The sequence below is a fragment of the Engraulis encrasicolus genome, chromosome 8, assembly GCF_034702125.1.
Source record: "Engraulis encrasicolus isolate BLACKSEA-1 chromosome 8, IST_EnEncr_1.0, whole genome shotgun sequence".
Lineage (NCBI taxonomy): Eukaryota > Metazoa > Chordata > Actinopteri > Clupeiformes > Engraulidae > Engraulis > Engraulis encrasicolus.
The window spans coordinates 27,449,745-27,472,246 of record NC_085864.1 but is presented as its reverse complement, the minus strand read 5'-3'; the positions used below and the strand labels follow the sequence as shown (position 1 = coordinate 27,472,246).

At 41.4% G+C, this 22,502-nt stretch overlaps 2 protein-coding genes across 2 annotated transcripts; both read right to left on the bottom strand.

Annotated features, from left to right (window-relative positions):
• Positions 1 to 1,678: 1,678 nt before the first annotated feature.
• On the bottom strand, positions 1,679 to 11,729 carry LOC134453826 (microfibril-associated glycoprotein 4-like). The gene is made up of 6 exons (XM_063204574.1): positions 11,670 to 11,729; positions 9,577 to 9,726; positions 4,762 to 4,800; positions 4,529 to 4,625; positions 2,430 to 2,597; positions 1,679 to 1,938 (listed from the first exon to the last, which is right to left on the bottom strand). Exons 1-6 carry the CDS (start codon positions 11,727 to 11,729, stop codon positions 1,679 to 1,681), a joined length of 774 nt encoding a protein of 257 aa, XP_063060644.1.
• Positions 11,730 to 15,429: 3,700 nt separating this feature from the next.
• LOC134453609 (microfibril-associated glycoprotein 4-like) lies at positions 15,430 to 22,260 on the bottom strand. Its single transcript, XM_063204393.1, has 6 exons — positions 22,204 to 22,260; positions 21,370 to 21,519; positions 20,609 to 20,647; positions 18,070 to 18,166; positions 17,337 to 17,504; positions 15,430 to 16,311 (listed from the first exon to the last, which is right to left on the bottom strand). Exons 1-6 carry the CDS (start codon positions 22,207 to 22,209, stop codon positions 16,055 to 16,057), a joined length of 717 nt encoding a protein of 238 aa, XP_063060463.1. The 5' UTR covers positions 22,210 to 22,260; the 3' UTR covers positions 15,430 to 16,054.
• Between the last annotated feature and the right edge of the window lie 242 nt (positions 22,261 to 22,502).

The window sequence follows — 22,502 nt, the reverse complement described above, 5'->3', positions numbered from 1 at the left end:
TTGTCATTACTTAGGACCCCTTTTCAAACCTTTAGCTCAACTGAATACTTCACCATCACTGAAGCTCCTGTAAGTTTACTATTTTCTGCTCAATTTGTTAATTTGTTTGGACACTGGTACTGTTCCAACCATAAACTGTCAACACCGTTGGGGGTTTTAATAGTATTATGTTTCATTAATGTTAATTATATATACTTTTTCAGAAGCGGCATGAAGCCCCTAAGAAACAGAGCGAAAACGAAGTGGCTAATGTGAGCAAAAAATGCATAATATGTAAAAGAGTGTTTTTTTGTCTCACACCGTCAGATGTCACCACCGTCAGATTTTGTTCCGCTCATCATCTTGTTCCATATTTTACTAAAATGTGCAGGTTAATGAAACATTACCAGACATGTTAGTAATAATTGTGACCCAAACTTATACTCTAGCCTCCAGTGACGTGCATTTGGAGGGTTTTTTGTCACAAAACCTGACGGTGGTGACATCTGATGTAGTTCACAAAAAAGCATGTGTTTTGTCATGTTTTTGACACGTTTTAAGAATATGCTTCCAATAAGTATCTACAATTATGTTGAATTGTAAAAGTAATTCACTTAAATACAGTAAACATTTTTTTTTTCTTCTAATTCTGTCTGACGCGGTTGACAAAACCAAGAACGAGCCCATTTTATGAAAAATGTAAAACATGGGGAGCTTGGCCAATACATTCACTGCACAGCCAAGACCTTCATCTAAAATAATACAGCTCTATATTTTGGATTTGAACAACTTAAAACCTGTTCATGCCACATTTTCAATAATCTAGGCCTACTTCCTAGAGTATCTAACAAATGAAGAAAAAACACACGCACAAACATACTGTGCACACACAAAAATAAAGTGTTTATGCTAGATGTCATTGACCTGAGAGGGCTATTTATTTTGCTAAATGTAGATAATAATTAGGTCACTTTCACCACCCTCAGATTACTGTCACCACCGTCAGTTCTTAAGTCACCACCGTAAGAAGGAGTTTTGGACATTTTAAATGAATGTGCTTACAAAATTTTCCTTTGGAGTTGTTGAATTATCAAAGTAATAGCAAATTTAAGCCTACACGAATATTTGTGAAATTACAAAAAATTGTTTGGTCTATTTAGGCATTAAGTAAGAATTGTCTGACAGCACATATTTTTTACATTAGAACACATGAAACAGTATTAAAATAGAATGAAAGTGAATTTTCAACATTTAAAGGCGTATGTGTGAACCAAAAAACACACATAATCACTTAAAAACTCCAGATACATATGCAACCAAATCAATACACTTTTTATTGCTTTTAATTGTGTCTGACGGTGTTGACAAAAACAAGGTATGATCGGAGAAAAACCTGATTTCTGAAAAAAAAATCAAAATGGGGAGATTGGCCTTGTGCATTTCTGAAAAGCCAAGACCTTTGTCTACGAGGATATACCATATTATTTTGTAATTCACTTCGTTTTTTTCTTTCAAGATTACAACCTGTTTTAGCCACTTTCTCAAGAATCAGTGATAAGTGACATTGGTGTAATTATGTTGGCGTACACCATTTCTTATTATTGCCACCGGCAAGTTGCCTACGACATCCGGCCCTTTGGTCAAATTTCTAAACCCAATGCGGCCCTTTGGGCCAAAATAATTGCCCACTCCAACCCATTTATTTTTTTGGTCTTATCTTCATACTGATGGACTTCAGGGAATAATCATAACCTTTCCATGTGCTCCACTCCACACCAATATTAGAAATGGTGTTGTCAGCTCCCCACCTATATACTCCATTGGGGTTGGTGGCATGGCAATTACTGTACCAGAAAGCACCAAGATACTTTTTGGCACAATTTAAGGATTCAGATGGGTCCTGGTCTCTGTCGAAGGTGCTGAACTTTATGTTGTTATGTCTAGATATTAAGGCATCCCCTGTGAAGACACAAGAGCGAGAGTGAAGGACACACACACACACAAACACACACGTTGTATGTACTTTATTTGATTCCACATTATAAGTTAATGATGAACAATCCAACAACTATATTGACAAACAAAAACATCTTGTTATGGGAATGCATCATTAAGAACGCAGGAAACATCTTTTACAGATGAACGTGCTCCTTATAACTACTGATATTGAGCAGTATTAGCTAGTTGTCTGGCCCCTGTTTTACCACTGATGTTAAGTCCACTGACCACCAGCATATGCACACATGCACACACGCACACACACACACACACACACACACACACACACACACACACACACACACACACACACACACACACGCACTCTCTCTCTCTCTCTCTCTCTCTCTCTCTCTCTCTCTCTCTCTCTCTCACACACACACACACACACACACACACACACACACACACACACACACACACACGTTACAAAGACAGACAAAAACACACACCTGCTCCGCCATCGATGAAGCCGCCAACATGCAGTGTATATCCGAGACTCTCAGGGTCCACAGAGAAGGAGGAGTATTGGGCGTACGCCTCGTTACCATCCCAGTCCTCCATGTCCACCCTCAACTCGTTCTTCTTCCTCATGGTCAACAGCACAATGTTGTCCAAACCTGCGGAGTGCATTCATTTCACATTTAGAAAAGATCATAAAAATGGCACACAGGGGGGGGGGGGGGGGGGTATAACATACATTTTTAAAAAAAATGTCAAATTAATGACTGTTACAATGTGAGTGAGCCATGATAGTGGTACAACACCACCCTGTGGTCAGGAGTTGGTTACCTTTTGACCTTTTAGTTGACCTTGACATTCACACAATTTCCTCCCAAAACAAAACGAGACCATAATGTGCTCCACTTACAGTTGCGTAATGTTGCTAAGCATGTTAGCATTAATAGGTGGACCAACCAGACTAAAGATACGTTCACACACATCGCTGCTATTTACTAGCCTACTCGCCACTCTCTCATGGAACGTTCGCTGAAAGTTCCCGCGGCTTTAGTACAGGCGAGAAGTACCAAACTCTGCATTCCAATTGGTTACTTGCTTACTCGCCTCGCTCGAAGTTAAAATATTTTCAACTAGGGATCCGCCGACATCGCATCGCTTGTACAGTCCTCGCATACTCGCCTGCTCGTCTCGCTGGAACACATTGACATTCTATTGACTTCATTCGCTGACCGAATAACTAGCAGCGACGTGTGTGAACGTAGCTTCATACCCAGTGGACCACAGGTTTTAAAGCAATACTGCACCATTTCTGTAAATAAGATCATTTTGTGCCTCCCCTTCAGTTAAATAATTGAATTTTCCCTTTCTTGTGGTCTACCAGTCTGTCAATGCAAATTCTACATTCAATGACTTTAGTTGCTAGTTTGGAACTAGAAATAATATCAACACACAAAGAGAACGGATGGAAGAAACTGAGAACAATGAAACTCCATTATTTAACTCCAGGGGAGGTGCAAAATGAGCTCATGTCCAAAAATAGTATAGTATGGCTTTAAGGGGCCAGGCCACGCTGAATGTAATTTAAACAACATTCTAACAGAATCTTCCATATTAGGGTATTCGAGGTACATGCCACAATATCCCAGTTTAAGTCCTGTAATAGGCCTACTAAAATCCAATATAGCTAACTAATAAGTTAATTAATGCCTAATATTAACTTTCCTTTTTTCAAATTCACCTGAGTGGAGTAGTGCTATTTCAATACTTAGCTGTTTTGAGTTTGTCATTGCAAGCAGAAAATTAGAAACTGTTTAGCGCTTTATTCTGCTTGAAAGCAATTCCAGCCTCATGAACATCGCTTCCCCTGTCCAATCTAAACCCCTCTTGACCCTCAGATGTTGAGCAGAATTAAACCAAGGCACTTTCATGTAAATTATTTGGAGTAAAAAACACAAGATAACACAAACATGGCAACCATGAAAGAGAAACTGATTTAATTTGTATAATGAACATCTACATATTTTACATACTGCACCCTTTATGGTAATAAACTAGGATAGGTTTCGGTCAAAACCAAGTGGAATATACACACAAAATGTGGTGTGGTGATAGACCTATACAGCCAGTATTCTCCGTCCTTATCGGCTAAATAAGACCTACTGAGCCAGTATTCTCCATCCGTATTGGTTAAATAAGACCTACCGAGCCAGCATTCTCTGTCCTCATTGGTTAAAGGTGCACTGTGTAAGAATTTTGTTGTTCATTTCCAGAATTCATGCTACCCATTCATTAATGTTACCTTTTTCATGAAATCTTACCACCATCATCAAATTCTAAGTATTCATTTTGACTGGGAAAATTGCACTTTTCATACATGAAAAGGGGGATCTTCTCCAATTTCCAGAAATAGTCATTCTTAGCTGCAAAACTGACTGTACTTGGGCCATACTAGAAAATATTAGTTTATTACTTAGTAAACGTTCATGTAAAGATGAAATTTGGCAATAGGAAACCCAGTTTCGATGAGCAGCATAGTTGCAGTACCTTTTTTGACCATTTCCTGCACAGTGCTCCTTTAAATAAGACCTACCAAGCCAGTATTCTCCGTCCTTATTGCCAAAGCCCATCTTGTAGTGATCCCAGGGACTGTAGAAGTTAACAGACCCATCCATTCTTCTCTGGAAGATCTGCATAGATTAGCAGAGTAAAGCATGCATCATGCATAGTTCATTTTATAGTCTACTGTATACAGAGTGTGCCATAAATGGTTTTGTAATTGTAAAATTTACAGTTTAAAGTGTCATTAATTCAGTAACAACTCACCGTCCATCCCCCACCATCACTCTCCATGTCACAGTAGACCTGCATGGGGGGAATAATAGTAGTATTAGTCGAAGTCATAGTACTCGTAGTGGTAGGCTTACTGTACAGTAGTAGTAGTAGTTGTAGTAGTAATAGTTGTTGTTGCTTACTGCTCCTATATTTGCACGCTCCTTTTTCAAATTGCAATGGGGAAGTATGATAGCATTAGCAAATGTAATTTCGGACAAGCTCCTCGACACGCTCTTAAAAGTTGCTGCCATCGTCGTTTTCACCAGAAGCACCTGCGTGGAACTGTGCAGTCTTTCTTAGGATCGCCCCCAGCAACTTTGAAGATATCGCACCGAAACGCACCCATTTGGTTGCCGTGTGTAATGCGCACCACGAAGCAATGCATCACTTTAGAATAGGGACCCTTATTCCGCATCTGTTTTCACACTGTTCAGGGTTTGTTCACACAGTGTGTCGGGAGCTTATACACATTGTATCCTGCCACTTACTACTTACTAATAAATAGAAATATAGGCTTACTGGTCCTTACTAAGGTTATATTAGTTATAAATCCCTAATTGGGCATGAACAAGACATTTGTGAATACATGCTTAACAACTGTCTTATTGCACTTAGTACATGCCTTACAAGTTACGTACCCAGGCATTGATATTGTATGTATTAGTGCTAATAGATGTATCCCTAAAATAAAGTGTTACCCATTTCTTTTCAATTTTACACAGTTTTTGTTTATGTTTGGCACCTTTTAAACGAGAGTGCGGCGGGATCCGGTGAAACACAGATAATTGGCAACATACCTTTCATCACATATTTGTTTTTCCACAATATTAGGCCTACATGGCACAGCTATTATCGTATTGGCCCGAATATAAGACATGGTTTTTGGTATAAAAATAGTACTCTAAAAAGTACTCGTCTTATTTCCGCACGCTAGAGACTTAAACTTAACCTGAATGCGGCCATTAAATGCTTCACAACAATGTCACAAAACTCAATAATGGATGGGTTAAGAGACTGTTTTGTCCATATCAAATTTGCAGATGCTTGTTTCGTTATGACTGTTGCTCCGCACGTCTATCAACTGTCAATGTCAACGCGATGCGGACGACAGTGTAAGGGGAAAAACACAAGTCAATCGCGGCTCGTTGCGCTGCTTTTAATTGTGTTTGGTTTTACAGTCTCATCAGGAAAGCTTTGGTCGTTCTCTCTGGTCAGAGGTCTAGAAACTAAAGAAATGAAGGGTGATTTGATGAACAACCTGTAGGCTAAGTTTTGGATGCTGTCATCAGCCAATCATTGGGCATCTGTGTGTGCGCGAGAAAGCGGCGCCTTTGACAAGCGGTGCCTTTGACGATATGCCTCGCAACGATGCAACAAGTAAGGGTTAACGTTCGGCGAGAAGGTCGCTACCGTGGAATAGCAGCACGACAGAGAGAATCTTTAGACCCCGACGCGGAGCGGAGGGGTCTTGTTCTCTCTGAAGTGCTGCTATTCCACAAAGCGACCTACTCGCCGAACGTTAACCCGCTTATTATATGGATATACTTAAATGATTCACACATGGCGGGGACATTTCTTTAGGCCTATTTAATGTTAAGTTTATTATAGTTTTTCATGTCAAAAGATTGTTGCTGCGCAAAACAAAACAGTGCCGTTGTGGAACACCGCTAGGCAACAGCTAGGTAGCCAGGACAACAGGTGTTGTCTATCACAGCAGCTGATTCTTGTTGAAAAGTCGTTTTAGCAGTGAAAAGTCTTGTTGCCATTGACAGCGGTCTGATATAGACCAACCCGTCCGTTATCGAAAAATAACAGATGTGCGAACGTTGGGGAGCCCCATTGAAATGAATGGAGCATTCGACCGATGACGTCACACCATATAATAACACAGAATAATGGTTAGGGTAAGAGCTTGTCTTGTTCATATAAAATCACTAGGAGTTTTACCCTTGGTACGAAATGTATATCAATCGGACTTTTAATGTCAACGTGGTCCTGATGGGCAGCGCAAGGGTTTCAAGTGCAATGCGTCAATCTGCCTTTGGTCACGTTCGGTTTCTACAGTCCAACGGAAAACTTTGGATGCATAAAATGAACGGCGATTTGGCGAGACGGCTGCTGTTTAGATATTGCTGTCAACTAAGCATTTCGCAAAATCTGTGCATTGCACAATAGATTGCCTATCTCTACTGGACTGCTTGCCTGGCTAACGCAGGCTAATGCTCTGAGTGTAGGCTATGTTGCATCGCACTTTAAACAGGCGGGCCCAGGAGGCTGTTGCCTGTAGGTGCCTATTGGCGCTTGACAGGTGAAGTGAGTAAAGAAAGGAAAAGGATATGAGTAGCCATCTGTGGTCTTATATCATGGAAATTCCATGAAAATTATATTGTGAAATTTGTTCTTTGTAAAAAGCCTCAGATTTTCCAACAAATTAAAAACTGCATTTTGAGAAAAGTTTCCAATGTGAAACAAAATTAAGTCTTCAAAAAACTTTTTTCCCCAAAACATGAGCCTGAAAATGGGGGGTCGTCTTATAATCAGGATCGTCTTATATTCGGGCTAATATGGTACCTATCCACCCATAATGTACCTATAGGCCCTATAGCCTATGATATTAGCCTAGCGAGCCAGACCCATACAGCAAAAAGCTGGGAGAGAGTGTGGGCGGGATAAACGGTTGTCTTGGCACTCAACGTGACGCAATAGGATGGTGGAACAACCAATCCTCACACACTTCTGTGTAACGTCACAGCTGTCTTTCAGAACTTACACGCGACACGCGCCTTTGAAGGTGAAGCGGGCAAGCAGCAACTCCGAGCCGTCGTAGCAGTGAATGCGTGCGATCACCACAGCCACAAACAAGTTTCCTAATAAATCGTGTTTTCACTTACACAGTTCAAAAATGCATCGTTTTCAACCACACGGCCCTCCTTGATCAACCAGCGAAATGTTGAGCAATTTGGGGCTTGTTAAATGGTTATATTTATGATTGTTGTCAACATGGCATGTTCGGTGTTAGCTAGCTAGCTGTATACCCATAACTAATACACGGCTGGATACCTAGCTCTGTGTAATTGACGACAGGTTGGCTAGCCGCTAGCTCGGTAGACTAGGTGTCATTCCCATCTATTTAGTAAGCTACTCAAAGACTTTCAAAGCTCCCAAATGTCTCGTTTTTAATGACATGGATCTTATTAGAATTTGGGGCAGGCATATAATACAAGGCTGGATACCTAGCTCTGTGTTATTGACGACAGGTTAGCTAGCCACTAGCTTGGTAGACTAGGTGTCATTCCCATCTATTTAGTAAGCTACTCAAAGACTTTCAAAGCTCCCAAATGTCTCGTTTTTAATGGCATGTGTCTTATTAGAAATTGGGGCAGCAATTTCATTCTACACCTACAGTAGTGGTCTGATAATAGCGTGTGACGATCTGGTTCTGTAAAATGCTCAAATTAGCTTACCGAGCTAGTTTAAAACATCGAATGATCAAATGGTAATGTGTTGTGATCTATTTGTGTCCGATAAGTTCATGGTGTATTATTACATCAATCCATGCCAGCCACGAAATGTATAATGTATAATGTATAAATTAATTAAACACTTTCGTGCTGTACGTAGCACGGAGGCCACCATGCTTCTTCTTAGAAGAAAGTTTCCTGTTTACTAGGTAGCCCGGCCCCCCTCGCGATTTGATTGGCCCTGTCATCGGATAACTTTCAGCCTCACTAAACGACCGGGGTCCGCTAGACTGCCCCCGGGAGCAAATTCAATTTGCGGTCACTAGGGGCGTCTAGATTTCTAGGCTACTATGATATGACTACGGTGGTCAACCTTGCCCTTTGAGAACGCTTTGGGATCACTGTCACACACGCTCACAACACAATTTTAATAAAACTTCAATGTAGTGAACTGGATGCATTTCCCTCCTTGGCGCTGTCTGTTCATCACTGTCGTTGTTAATTTTTCCATCCTTCGTGCAAACTTCAACTGGACAGACGAGAAAAAGCTGATTTGGTTGACAGGGAAAACACTCTGAGAACAATTAACTCTGCAAAAGCTGCGACAATATGCGCGACATTGGTCTATATGACATTATTAGGCCTACAGTATATTATTATTAGGCCTACATTATGTTTTGCCGCTATTGGCTAGCAAATGGCTTCGGGCATGCAGGCACAGCATTCCGTCTGGCTTTATGGTGACTGTAACAGCACAACTTTGAGAAACCTTAAATGTAGTGAGCAGGACACTTTTCCATCCTTCGCGCTCTGTTCACTGTTAACCACTGTTCGCTGTTATATCTCCACCCTTCTTGAACTTCAACTGAACAGGGAAACAGTCGGAGTCTGAGAACAATTAACTCCGCGAAAGCTGATTTAGTTCACGGGGCAAACACTCGGAGAACGGCGCGACGATATGTGTGCCATATTGCATAGGGCCAGGCTATAATGTTTATTTGGTGTGCTCTTGACTATGCAGCCATGTACACAGCAAGTCTGCGTGTTGAACATTCTGGCTGTGGTCCCACTGACCATCCACCTCGCAGGCACGTCCTGTCATTGCTCAATTCAACTCGACCACCTTGTGGCAGGCCGCAAAATAGCAGGGAACGAACAAACGGACATGCCAAAACGGAAATCAGGCGATCGCATAACCTCCTGGCGGAGGTAATAAAAACAACAACAGCAACAACAACAACAACATCATCATCATCATCATCATCATCATCATCATCATCATCATCATCATCATCATCATTATTATTATTATTATTATTATTATTATTATTATCACAGTATCTACCTGTAGTGGGGAGACGGGTCCCCCAGGGAAGATGGTGTAGACCCCGCTGGGTTTGGTTGGGTAGTGGGTGTGGATGTCAGAGCAGTCCACTGGCAGCAACAGGTCAGCACAGAGGCATGCTGGAACACATAGGAGCAGGACGAGCACTATCTGTAACACACACGCACGCACACACGCACACACACACACACACACACACACACACACACACACACACACACACACACACACACACACACACACACACACACACACACACACACACACACGCACACACGCGCACACACATGTTTCGGAGCATAAATCACCCTTTACCAAATAACAATACTTGAGTTAAGTACATAATTGAAATGTTACTTAAGTAGCCTACAATAGCGAATTACATTTACTTTGTTACTGTCCACAACTGAGCTCAGTCGAATCATCCAAAACACATGATAAATACAGAACCCGTAATGCATGCGGGTTGTTCTTTAGTTAGCACTTTGGTTGTCAATGCAACTGGTGTGGGAAAGGGCACCAGCATCATTCTAATCAACCTGAAGACATGAGACAGCAAAAGAGAGAGGGGGCAGAGGAGAGAAGGCAGAAGAGAGAGAGGGAGATATTTCTCTCACCATTATGGTGATGCAAGGCAGTCTATCTTTCCTCCAGTCCGTCTTCTTCATAAATGTCAGTGAGTGAGTGTCTCCGACCTCTTCTTATAGGCAGCAGCCTCTCATGTACACGTGGCATAGATCACTTAATCAAGTTTGGAACTCTGAGATGGGAATCGTCCATCTGTCCCCAGTCCTGCCACAGAGAGCACTTGGACAAGAGTGAATGGGCTTGGTGGTACATGTAAGCTGTGCAAGTGCAGTAATAAAATAATAATAATAATTATAGGCTACAATAAACTATGGGAACTATAGCGATGCAAAGCTAAGAGTAGCTATAGTGCATACACTGTGTGTGTGTGTGGGGGGGGGGGAGATTTAATGCTCATGTGTGTGCATAACTGTGTGTGCATAACTGTGTGTGCATAACTGTGTGTGCGCGCGAGTGTGTGTGTATGTAAGTGCTTGTGAGTGTGTACGTGTGCGCGTGTGTGTGTGTGTGTGTGTGTGTGTGTGTGTGTGTGTGTGTGTGTGTGTGTGTGTGTGTGTGTGTGTGTGTGTGTGTGTGTGTATGTGTGTGTGTGTGTCTGTGTGACCTACATTACCAGGTGACTCTCCTGACTGAATCAGGGTTCATTTCAGGACACACACACACACACACACACACACACACACACACACACACACACACACACACACACACACACACACACACACACACACACACACACACACACACACACACACACACACACACACACACACACACACACACACACAGTATGTGTATAGTGCAGGGGGTTCCCAAATTTTACCATAACAGGTACATACTGGTAGATTGCAATCACGTCGCCCCTTGTGGTTTTGTTACACTAATTTTCCTGTGCACCTCCTTTCACAACCATAGTGTATATCAGTAACCCATTGCTGTACAAACAACGATAAAAATGGAAATGTTCAGATCGATGTTATAATGCAGCTATAGGCGGAAACTAATAGGAATATTGTGTTACTTATTTTTGTTTATTTTGGTTTGCATTAATCAAACTTTTTCTCCCAACTTGCCGTGGACCCCCTAGCACCGTGTGTGTGTGTGTGTGTGTGTGTGTGTGTGTGTGTGTGTGTGTGTGTGTGTGTGTGTGTGTGTGTGTGTGTGTGTGTGTGTGTAGGCCGGGTTCAAGGCAAAGTCATCTGAGAGGGGAGCTCTCAATACATACAATGTAATAGGGACCCAATTGTAATGCTCATGTGTGTGCATAACTGCGTGCGTGCGTGCGAGTGTGTGTGTATGTAAGTTTGCGTGAGTGTGTTTGTGTGTGTCTGTGTTTTTAAATGCGTGTGTGTGTGTGCATGTGTGTGTGTGTGTGTGTGTGTGTGAAGTAAGCAGGTGAGTTGAGTTGGTTCTGTGCCCAGTCTGAGGTTATCAGTAGTGGCAGCAGTAGGGGACAGGGTGTGTGTGTGTGTGCGTGTGTGAGTCCTCCTCCATGACTGAGGTACCCTGAGCATGGTACTATTCCACGGTATGCTCCACTGGGGTGCCGTTTGGGCCTTCCCCATTTGCACGGGTGAGGCATAAAAGCAATTTCATTGTGTGCAGTGAGCAATGTGTGCTGTGTAGTGTTGCGTCACAATGACAATGGGATTTTCCCAAGTGAGCTTTCACTTTGACATGTTTAAGTGCAAAAATCATCAATAAATGCTTCTGAACAGGAAGATTACTCATTTATTTGTTGAAGAAATTCAGAGGTATCATTTAGCCGCACATGAACACAAACATCCCAGTCATCATTTAAAGATTTCAAATCTAAATCAGTGACTACCCATCATTTATTCAGGCACAGGTTATTGGTTACAGTCCCAGGAGCAATGTGGAATAAGATGCAATGAGGGTCATAGATATGACCACCAACTTCTTGTTTTTGAACAAATGGCTGAAGTCAAGATCACTGTAATGTTTACCCGCCATGTTGCTGCCATCAATCAATGACAAGGCAATACACACACTGCCTTGTAGGTGGCAGTAACGTCTATGAGAAATATGCCTATACGGTATACCATATACGCCATTCTGTGCGAAGACGACTGGGTAACCCTTTATTTTAAGGGATGCAAAAAAGCATTATAAACACTTAGTGAATAATTGACTAAAGATAAACAAAACATTAGCAAATGATTGTAAATCAGTGAGAAAATGAGTGGCAAAAAGTTTTTTGTATCAAACATTTATAATGGTTTTGTAAGTTAATAAAAAATAGTGGTAACACTTTATTTTAGGGACACATCTATTAGCACTAATACATACAATATTAATGCCTGTGTAAGTAACTTGCAAGGCATGTACTAAGCAAAATAAGACAGTTGTTAAGCATGTATTCACAAATGTCTTGTTCATGCCCAATTAGGGATTTATTACTAATATAACCTTAGTAAGGACCAGTAAGCCTATATTTCTATTTATTAGTAAGTAGTAAGTGGCAGAATACAATGTGTATAAGCTCCCGACACACTGTGTGAACAAACCCTGAACAGTGTGAAAACAGATGCAGAATAAGGGTCCCTATTCTAAAGTGATGCATTGGTCAGCCCAGATGGCTCAGGGCCTCAGCACTACCAAAGTCCTAAGGCCCCCACACCACCCAGGCCTGCACTACCTAGCCCCCCCGATCTACAAAGTGTAAGGGTATATCAAATAATTAACACTTATCCAGCTGAGTCATCTAGTTTTCTCTTGTTCATGTCAATGAGAGGGAGGTAACAAGAGCCAATATATAGCAAGGATTGAACGTACACTTGTCAATGGCGGTGGGTTGGTGAGATGTAATTATTTTTCATGTACCACTGAGTTTTAATTGTAAAAAAAAAACCAAAATAAATGCAGAACATTAGAATAATAGTTTTGAAGCAAAACTAAACTACTCTTTTGTGATAATTAAGTGAATGTTTGAGAACATTAGCTTCAAGAAGTGCAGTGCATGATGGGTACGCAATCTAGGCCAACAGACAACCTACCCAGCTCTGAGCCTACGTCCTTAGCTCCTCCCCTCACTTGTGAAATTTAGTTGCTATCCAAACAATTTGCCATGTACGTAACAACAGAAATATTATCATTGCTACATTGGCCATGCATTGCATTTCTGACTAAGGGCGTACCCATCATGCACTGCACTTCTTGTAGCTCAGTTTCTCAAACATTAACTTATTTATCAGAAAGGAATAGCTTAGTTTTGCTTCCAAACTATTACTCATCGCTATATTCTGCATTTATTGTAGGGTTTTTACAATTAAAACTAATTGGTGTATGAAAAAATGACATCTCACCACCCACCGTCATTGATAACTTTACGTCCAATCCTTGCTATATAATGCTTCCAATTACTCATTGACATAATTAGTAGAATAAGTGAGATCTTCATACCTACTGAGACAGGTGAAAGATCTGAAATGTTCTTACACTTTGCTTCCCGGGGGGGGGGACGTAGAGTGGGGGCCCTAGGTAGTACGGGGGCCCTAAGCCATCTTGGCTGAGCAATGCATCACTTTAGAATAGGGACCCTTATTCCACATCTGTTTTCACACTGTTCAGGGTTTGTTCACACAGTGTACCAGGAGCTTATACACATTGTATTCTGGCCCTTACTGCTTACACATAAATAGAAATCTAGGTCTACTAGGTCCTTACTAAGGTTATATTGGTAATAAATCCCTTATTGTGCATGAACAAGACATTTGTGAATACATGCTTAACAACTGTCTTATTTTGCTTAGTGCATGCCTTACAAGTTACTTACACATGCATTAATATTTTATGTATTAGTGCTAATAGATGTGTCCCTAAAATAAAGTGTTACCAAAATAGTCTGTTAAAAGGTTCTTAAAATCTTGATCATATTGTTTGTAGGTATTTTATTTAAACATTAATAAAGCTTAAATAGTAAAACCATTTTTTAATGTGTGTGTGTGTGTGTGTGTGTGTGTGTGTGTGTGTGTGTGTGTGTGTGTGTGTGTGTGTGTGTGTGTGTGTGTGTGTGTGTGTGTGTGTGTGTGTGTGTGTGTGTGTGTGTGTGTGTGTGTGTGTGTGTGTGTGTGTGTGAAGTAAGCAGGTGAGTTGAGTTGGTTCTGTGCCCAGTCTGAGGTTATCAGTAGTGGCAGCAGTAGGGGACAGGTCAACACTGGTGTGAGTGAGTGAGTGAGTGAGTGAGTGAGTGAGTGAGTGAGTGAGTGAGTGAGTGAGTGAGTGAGTGAGTGAGTGAGTGAGTGAGTGAGTGAGTGAGTGAGTGAGTGAGTCAGTGAGTCAGTGAGTGAGTCAGTGAGTCAATGAGTGAGTGAGTGAGTGAGTGAGTGAGTGAGTGAGTGAGTGAGTGAGTGAGTGAGAGAGACAGTGAGTGAGTGATTGTGTGTGTGTGTGTGTGTGTGTGTGTGTGTGTGTGTGTGTGTGTGTGTGTGTGTGTGTGTGTGTGTGTGTGTGTGTGTGTGTGTGTGTGTGTGCGTGCCTGTGTTCATGCGAGCGAGTGTGTGAGTGAGTGTGTGAGTGAGTGAGTGAGTGAGTGAGTGAGTGAGTGAGTGAGTGAGTGAGTGAGTGTGTGTGTGTGTGTGAGTGTGAGTGAGTGAGTGAGTGAGAGAGAGAGAGCACCTATGCATGTGTGTGTGTGGTTGAAACCGTGTGTGTTTGTGTGTGTGTGTGCGAGAGAGAGAAAGAGAGTGTGGGTGTATGTGTGCCGGCTGGGAGTGTTTGTGTGTGTGTGTGCGTGCGTGCGTGTGTGTGCGTGAGATCGCGCGCGAGAGAGAGCGCGCACCTGTGTGTTCATGTGTTTGTGTGTGTATCTGTGTGTGTGTGTGCACGCGCGTGTGTGTGCATGCGTACGTCAGTGAATGTGCAGGCTAGTTCTGGGGAGGAGATCTTTGCAATGTTACTTGGACACTACAAATGTCTATCAGTTGGTGTACACATAGCCCATAGCCAAACGTGTCAATTGTACCCGATGACTCAAGCAAACTAATGAGCCAGTGCTCCCACCCACCCTCCTCCATGACTGAGGTACCCTGAGCATGGTACTATTCCACGGTATGCTCCACTGGGGTGCCGTTTGGGGCTTCCCCACTTGCACGGGTGAGGCATAAAAGCAATTTCATTGTGTGCAGTGAGCAATGTATGCTGTGTAGTGTTGCGTCCCAATGACAATGGGATTTTCCCAAGTGTGCTTTCACTTTGACATGTTTAAGTGCAAAAATCATCAATAAATGCTTCTGAACAGGAAGATTACTCATTTACTTATTTATTTGTTGTAGAAATTCAGAGGTATCATTTAGCCACACATGAACACAAACATCCCAGTCATCATTTAAAGATTTCAAATCTAAATCAGTGACAACCCATCATTTATTCAGGCTCAGGTTATTGGTTACAGTCCCAGGAGCAATGTGGAATAAGATGCAATGAGGGTCATATGACCACCAATTTCTTGTTTTTGAACAAATGGCTGAAGTCAAGATCACTGTAATGTTTACCCGCATGTTGCTGCCATCAATCAGTGACAAGGCAATACACACTGGGTAACCCTTTATATTAATGGATGCAAAAAAGCATTATACACACTTTGTGAATAATTCACTAAAGATAAACAAAACATTAGTAAATTATTGTAAATCAGTGGGGAAACGAGTGGCAAAACGTTTTTTGTATCAAACATTTATAATGGTTTTGTAAGTTCAAAAAAATAGTCTGTTAAAAGGTTCTTAAAATCTTGATCATATTGTTTGTAGGTATTAGGTAGTTTTTAGTTTAATTTAGTTTTTTATTAGTTAAGTCTTTATAATGCTTTTTTTACATCCAAGTGTTACCGACAACTCTCAGTTTTAAACCCTCATGAATCAATGTAGACCATTTAATTCTTTGGCCTGATCTTCATGCTGATGGACTTCATGGAATAATTGTCACCGTGGAAGGGGTTCCAACTCACTCCAACAGCATATAGTGTGGAATCAGCCCCCCACCTGTACACCCCATTGGGGTTGGCGGTATGACATCTGTCGTACCAGAAAGCACCGAGATACGTTTTGGCGCAGTTCTCTCCAACGAGGTCCTGGTCTCTGTCGAAGGTGCTGAACTTCATGTTGCTATGGCGGTCAGTCAAGGCGTCCCCTGTGATGACAGTAAAGCAGGAGTGAATGATACAAGTACACAGGGCTGGACTGGCAGTCTGGCATGAAGGGCATTTTCCCGGTGGGCCGACAGCCCTCAGGGGCCAATGCTTTTGTTTGTTTGTTTGTTTGTTTGTTTGTTTCAAGTTTCTCCTCCGAAACCAGCCCACGATTTAGATGGGGCGGCCCATCGGTGTGTCCCTAATATACAGTGGACTGAGCCCATCATCATTGTAGGCTATTATAGGGGGTTGGGGAGAGGGGATGGTCTATGCCAAAAAGAAATGTCCAGACTTGTTTATGGCCCCAGTCCAGTCCTCCAGGTACAGTAGATGTGGCTGTTGGTACTGTCTAAATCAGGGATGGGCAACTGGAAGCTCGGGGGCCACAAGCGGCCCGCCGCCTCACTCAGTGTGGCCCTTAGATAAAATATAATTAGAAATTATGATAATAATGACCAATTAAAAAAAAAAACCCACTATAATCAATCCATTGTAATTGCATTTTTGGATGATAGAGAGAACACCCCTATTCCTTCCAAAGAATATCTGCAGTCTATGAGTGACCAACTGCACATTGACCTCTGCAAGCTGCAGTCATTTGGTCCTCCTATGGTGATGATGTCATCCTCCTTGTCATTAAAGTTGCCCATGCCTGGTCTAAATGTTCAGGTTGGAATGCTTGTTTTATGTGTTCTAATTTTTTTTAATGTTTTGTATGATTGGAGATCCCCTGACTGCAGATCAAATGTATCTAACAAATCTACCTTTGTACAAATCTGCCTTGGTACTAATAAAAGTTATCTGATCTAATCTAATCTAATTGAACACATGCTCTCACAGACTCTCTTTCTCTATCTCTCTCTCTCTCTCTCATGTACACACACACATACACACACACACACACACACACACACACACACACACACACACACACACACACACACACACACACACACACACACACACACACACACACACACACACACACATTAATAAAATATCAATCAAACCCACAAACACACACCTGCTCCCCCATCAATGAAGCCGCCAACGTGCAGCGTGTATCCGAGACTCTCAGGGTCCACAGAGAAGGAGGAGTATTGGGCGTACACCTTGTTACCATCCCAGTCCTCCATGTCCACCCTCAACTCGTTCTTCTTCCTCATGTTCAGTAGCAAAATGTTTTCCATTCCTGTAAGATAGATCACATAAAAGATGAGACATTATAATAAAATTATAATTAATACATCTTGTGTTCATGACTAGTAGGTAGGCCATATTTATCCATATTGATAAAATATATATTTTTAAATGTTTTATTTTGTTTATCAACAGGCCTTCTTACAGTTTAATTTTCACTAACCTAGTGTGAATCACCAGAAGTTTCTTGTCTTGATAGTTCCTCATCTCACAGTAATATAAACAGGCCTGCCATTTCTATTGTATCACTCATAAACTGTCAATCACTCTATTCTCCTAACCTTTCATTGCTATTTTTACATGGTTATTAGAAATTAAAACTGAAAATTGAAAAACATGTGAAGTACTCACTTCTTTTGCAAATAATTTGTAATGATGAACTATTTAGTGCTAGAAAGTATGGCTATAACAGGCAGTGACCTAGTATACAACCCACATGATTGATCCCGGCCCCTGATCACAGCCAGGAACGATGATGTGGCCCCCAGAGAAAAAAGTTTGGGGACCCCTGATTTAGAATAAAAACATGGTTAAAAAATTGTTTAAATAAGACCTACCGAGCCAGTATTCTCCGTCCTTATTGCCAAAGCCCATCTTGTACTGATCCCAGGGCCTGTAGAAGTTCACAGACCCATCCATTCTTCTCTGGAAGATCTAATGAAAATATATAACAACACATCAGAAACATTTGGGCCACGAGTCAGGACCCAAAAATTGACCTCTCGCAATCTAACAGGTGGGCAATTTCTCATGTTTTTTTTAAACTTCTTGGACATCTCAAGTTAACAGTTTGGTATGATACCCATTGCAAACAGGTAGCTTATTGGTAGTTATCATGCGTTGAAATGGTGGACCAGTAAAATGGAAATCTGAAAAATCGGTATTGAGGTTTTTTGTTATTATGTAGTTCATTGACCACTCAGGGTGCTTAAATGTCCTCAGGCATGATTTCCCTTCAATCAAGACCCAGGGTTGTTATACCACACTAATAGACCTAATAGAACCACCTAAGCAATATGTGAATGAAAAATGTGATAAAAATGACAACATATGACAACATACGTTTTTTTTAGGTATATGTTTTTCTAGGGTGCATTCAGGTAAATTGGGCCCTTTTTCTGCAAATTCAGAAAGTCTGTTGAAATCCGAGGAAGGAATCAATACCTTACCCAAACTTAAGTTGGATTGCATAAAGAGACTCATAATCTTCCATTTCATGACAAAAAAAAACAAGATGATTAATGTAAAAAAAAGTATTTAAATTTAATTTGAACATTTTTACAAGTTTTAGTGACAGGTGTGTTATTCCCGATGGAAAAATATGAAGAGTTCAGTTGCAAAACCCCCTAACTCCATTTCTGCAGACCTGCACTTCTATATTTTTAGAGAACCCCGTTGTTGGTTTGGTTTACATTCATGTACTTGATAATACATATAAATAGTTATATTACATGAATACATTTCAAAAAATGCAATTTTGATAGCTTTGTATTAAATAAAAATGAATTAAGATTATTTTCTGAAATGGCACTTAGGGGGTTTTGCATCTGAACTCTTCATATGCATTCAGGTCAAATGGGCCACCTATTCATTCCAATGGTAAAATCAGGAATTGCACAAAAGAATAACAAAATCAGGGATGATTTTATATTCCTCCATTTTTTGTTTGCTTTCAACACATCTGTTTCCAAAAATATATCACAACATCATTAAAAGAGCTCCCCGGACACCTCCATCTTCAATAATGGTCACATTGTGTTTGTAGAAAATATGAATGGTAATTCCCATAGGAAAAAACGGCCCAAATTACCTGAAAGGGGCGGCCCACTTTACCTTAACCTTACCTTAATTTTTAGGTATTTAAACATCACAATGTTGCCACAACCATGTTTTTCCAGATTAAAGGCACATATTCAAACCTAAAAACATATCCGTTTTTATCACATCTGAAAACAGTATCATCCTTATTTTATCTAGATGATTTCTTATTTCGGCAAGACTGAAAATGGACTTTCTTTTGTCACTCTCCATATGAGGGTTCCCCCTGCCCATCAAAAAAGTGTAATGCTATTCAAGTGACTTTAAACAGATAGAGTAGCAATGTTGCAACAATTTCAGTAAATTCTTGGTGGTTGGTCTGTAGAATTAAAAGAAATGAGACACCCAATGCTTATCCGGCCCAATTTAGCTGATGGCCCAATTTACCTGAACGCACCCTACTTTTCCTGCAACAACAATAACGACATGAACAAACACCATGAACAAATACAGGGGTCATCCCTATGTTCCCCGGGTTCTATGTTCCCCGCAACCGGGGAACTGTTGCACCTGTGACAGGTTAGGTTTAGGGATAGTTTTGGTCAGGGCACACATTTACAACTCAGAAACATTGCATTACTGACAGGTTAGATTTAGGGATGGTTATAGGAAGGGCACAATTTGAAAACTCGGAAACATTGCTTTACGGACAGGTTAAGTTTAGGGATGGTTTTGGGAAGGGTTAGATACAATGCGTGGTTAGGACCCTTTTTTCAAAAAGGGGTTCCATGTTCCCCGCTGCTTCCAAGTAGACTGTTACTGCATGACAAAGCGCAGGTTGTTGTTGCACCTGTGACAAGTTAGGTTTAGGGATGGTTTTGAGAAGGGCACAATTTGAAAACACGGAAACATTGCTTTACTGACAGGTTACACTGTATGCACATACATACTTGTACTGTCATTCCCCATATATCGAGTACATATGACTACATTACAGATATAAGACGCTGTACACTACTACTGATTAGCCGGTGCACACTGAGGCCGTCATGGCCTAAAACGGGTTAAGGAGATCCACCCTGCGCTAAGCTCCCCACATTTGGGCCTGTATGCCCACGGGGACCCTGGTTCGAGTACAGCCGGCATAATTTCCTGATCCTCCCCGTCTCTCTGTCCTACTCGCTTCCTGTCTCCCTCTCACACTGTCCTGTCAAATAAAGGCATAAAAGACATTTTAAAAAGAAGATCTATCTATCGTCTTTGACATAGTGTGTAGGCTATTTGTGATAAAATGGCAAAGGCCAAAAGAAGATTTCAACAAATGACTATACAACTCACCGTCCATCCTCCACCATCACTCTCCATGTCACAGTAGACCTGCAGGGAAGATGACACACATGTTATGTATATATATACATAGACAGAGTACATACCTAGGCAGCCGTTATGGAGATGGCACCCACCCTTACTTCTCCCTACATGGCTGAAGTGCTCTTGAGCAAGCTACCGAAGCCCACATGGCACCAGGGATTGAAACCAGTTCCCTAAAAATAACTGTAAATCAATACTAATGTAACACCATTAGCCCAGCACTAGTACTACTACTACTGCTACTGCTAATAATAATAATAATAACTACATGAAGAGTTAAGATGCAAAACCCCCTAAGTGCCTTTTCAGAAAATAATCTTAATTCATTTTTATTTAATACAAAGTTTTCAAAATTGCATATTTTTTATTTTATTAATGTAATAAAAGTATTTATATGTATTATCAAGTACATAAATGTAAACCAAACCAACAACGGGGTTCTCTAAAAATATAGAAGTGCAGGTCTTCAGAAATGGAGTTAGGGGGTTTTGCATCTGAACTCTTCACATGTAGTGAGAAGAGTGATCCCCAGGGGAAGAGGGTGTAGACCCCACTGGGGTATACCACTACAACTGTACCACTACAAGTAGTATAGTACGACAATTACTACTATTGCTACTACTACTACTACTACTACTACTACTACTACTACTACTACCACTACTACTACTACTACTATTAATACTAATAATAATGAACACCATCATAATCATTATCACAGTATCTACCTGTAGTGGGGAGACGGGTCCCCCAGGGAAGATGGTGTAGACCCCGCTGGGTTTGGTTGGGTAGTGGGTGTGGATGTCAGAGCAGTCCACTGGCAGCAACAGGTCAGCACAGAGGCATGCTGGAACACATAGGAGCAGGACGAACACTATCTGTAACACACACACACACACACACACACACACACACACACACACACACACACACACACACACACACACACACACACACACACACACACACACACACACACACACACACACACACACACACACACACACAAAGCGAGAGAGAGGGGTGGTGTTCATGAAAAAAATCTAAGCATTTAGGAACCAGGACGAACAGAATCCGTAACACGCACGCGCACACACACACACACACACACACACACACACACACACACACACACCACACACACACACACACACACACACACACACACACACACACACACACACACACACACACACACACACACACACACACACACACACACATTTACTGGCTATACTGGAAAGAGCAAGACACACAGAGAGAGAGAGAGAGAGAGAGAGAGAGAGAGAGAGAGAGAGAGAGAGAGAGAGAGAATGAGAGAGTGAAAAAAGTGAGTGAAAATGAAGAGCTGAGCAAGAGAAAGGGATTGAAGAAATTAGAGAGAAACTGTGAAAAACAAATGGAGGCAAAACGAAAGAAGAAATAAGGAAGATAACAGGGAAGGAAGAAAGAGGGAGAGAGAGAGAGAGAGAGAGAGAGACAGACAGAGAGAGAAAGAGAGAGGGAGAGAGAGAGAGAGAGAGAGAGAGAGAGAGAGAGAGAGAGAGAGCAAGGATTCTTACCATCATGTAAGCCCAGAGTGAAGATTTGGAGATGTCTTTTCTAAAAATGTCTCTTGTCCACATAAAACTTCTCGTATCCCACCATTTATAGGCCTGGCTAAAAAAGAGTGCGGGGTGCCTGTGTATTTGTGTACGTGGGTGTGTATGATTCATTCATAGGTGACCAGGCCTATGTGTGTCCGTGCGTGTGTTTATTATGCACATGCGCAATTGCATGCGCAGTTCGTGCATGTGTGTGTGTGTGTGAGTACATGTGTGAATGTGAGCGTTATCATTTGTGCATGCTCAGGTGTGTGTGT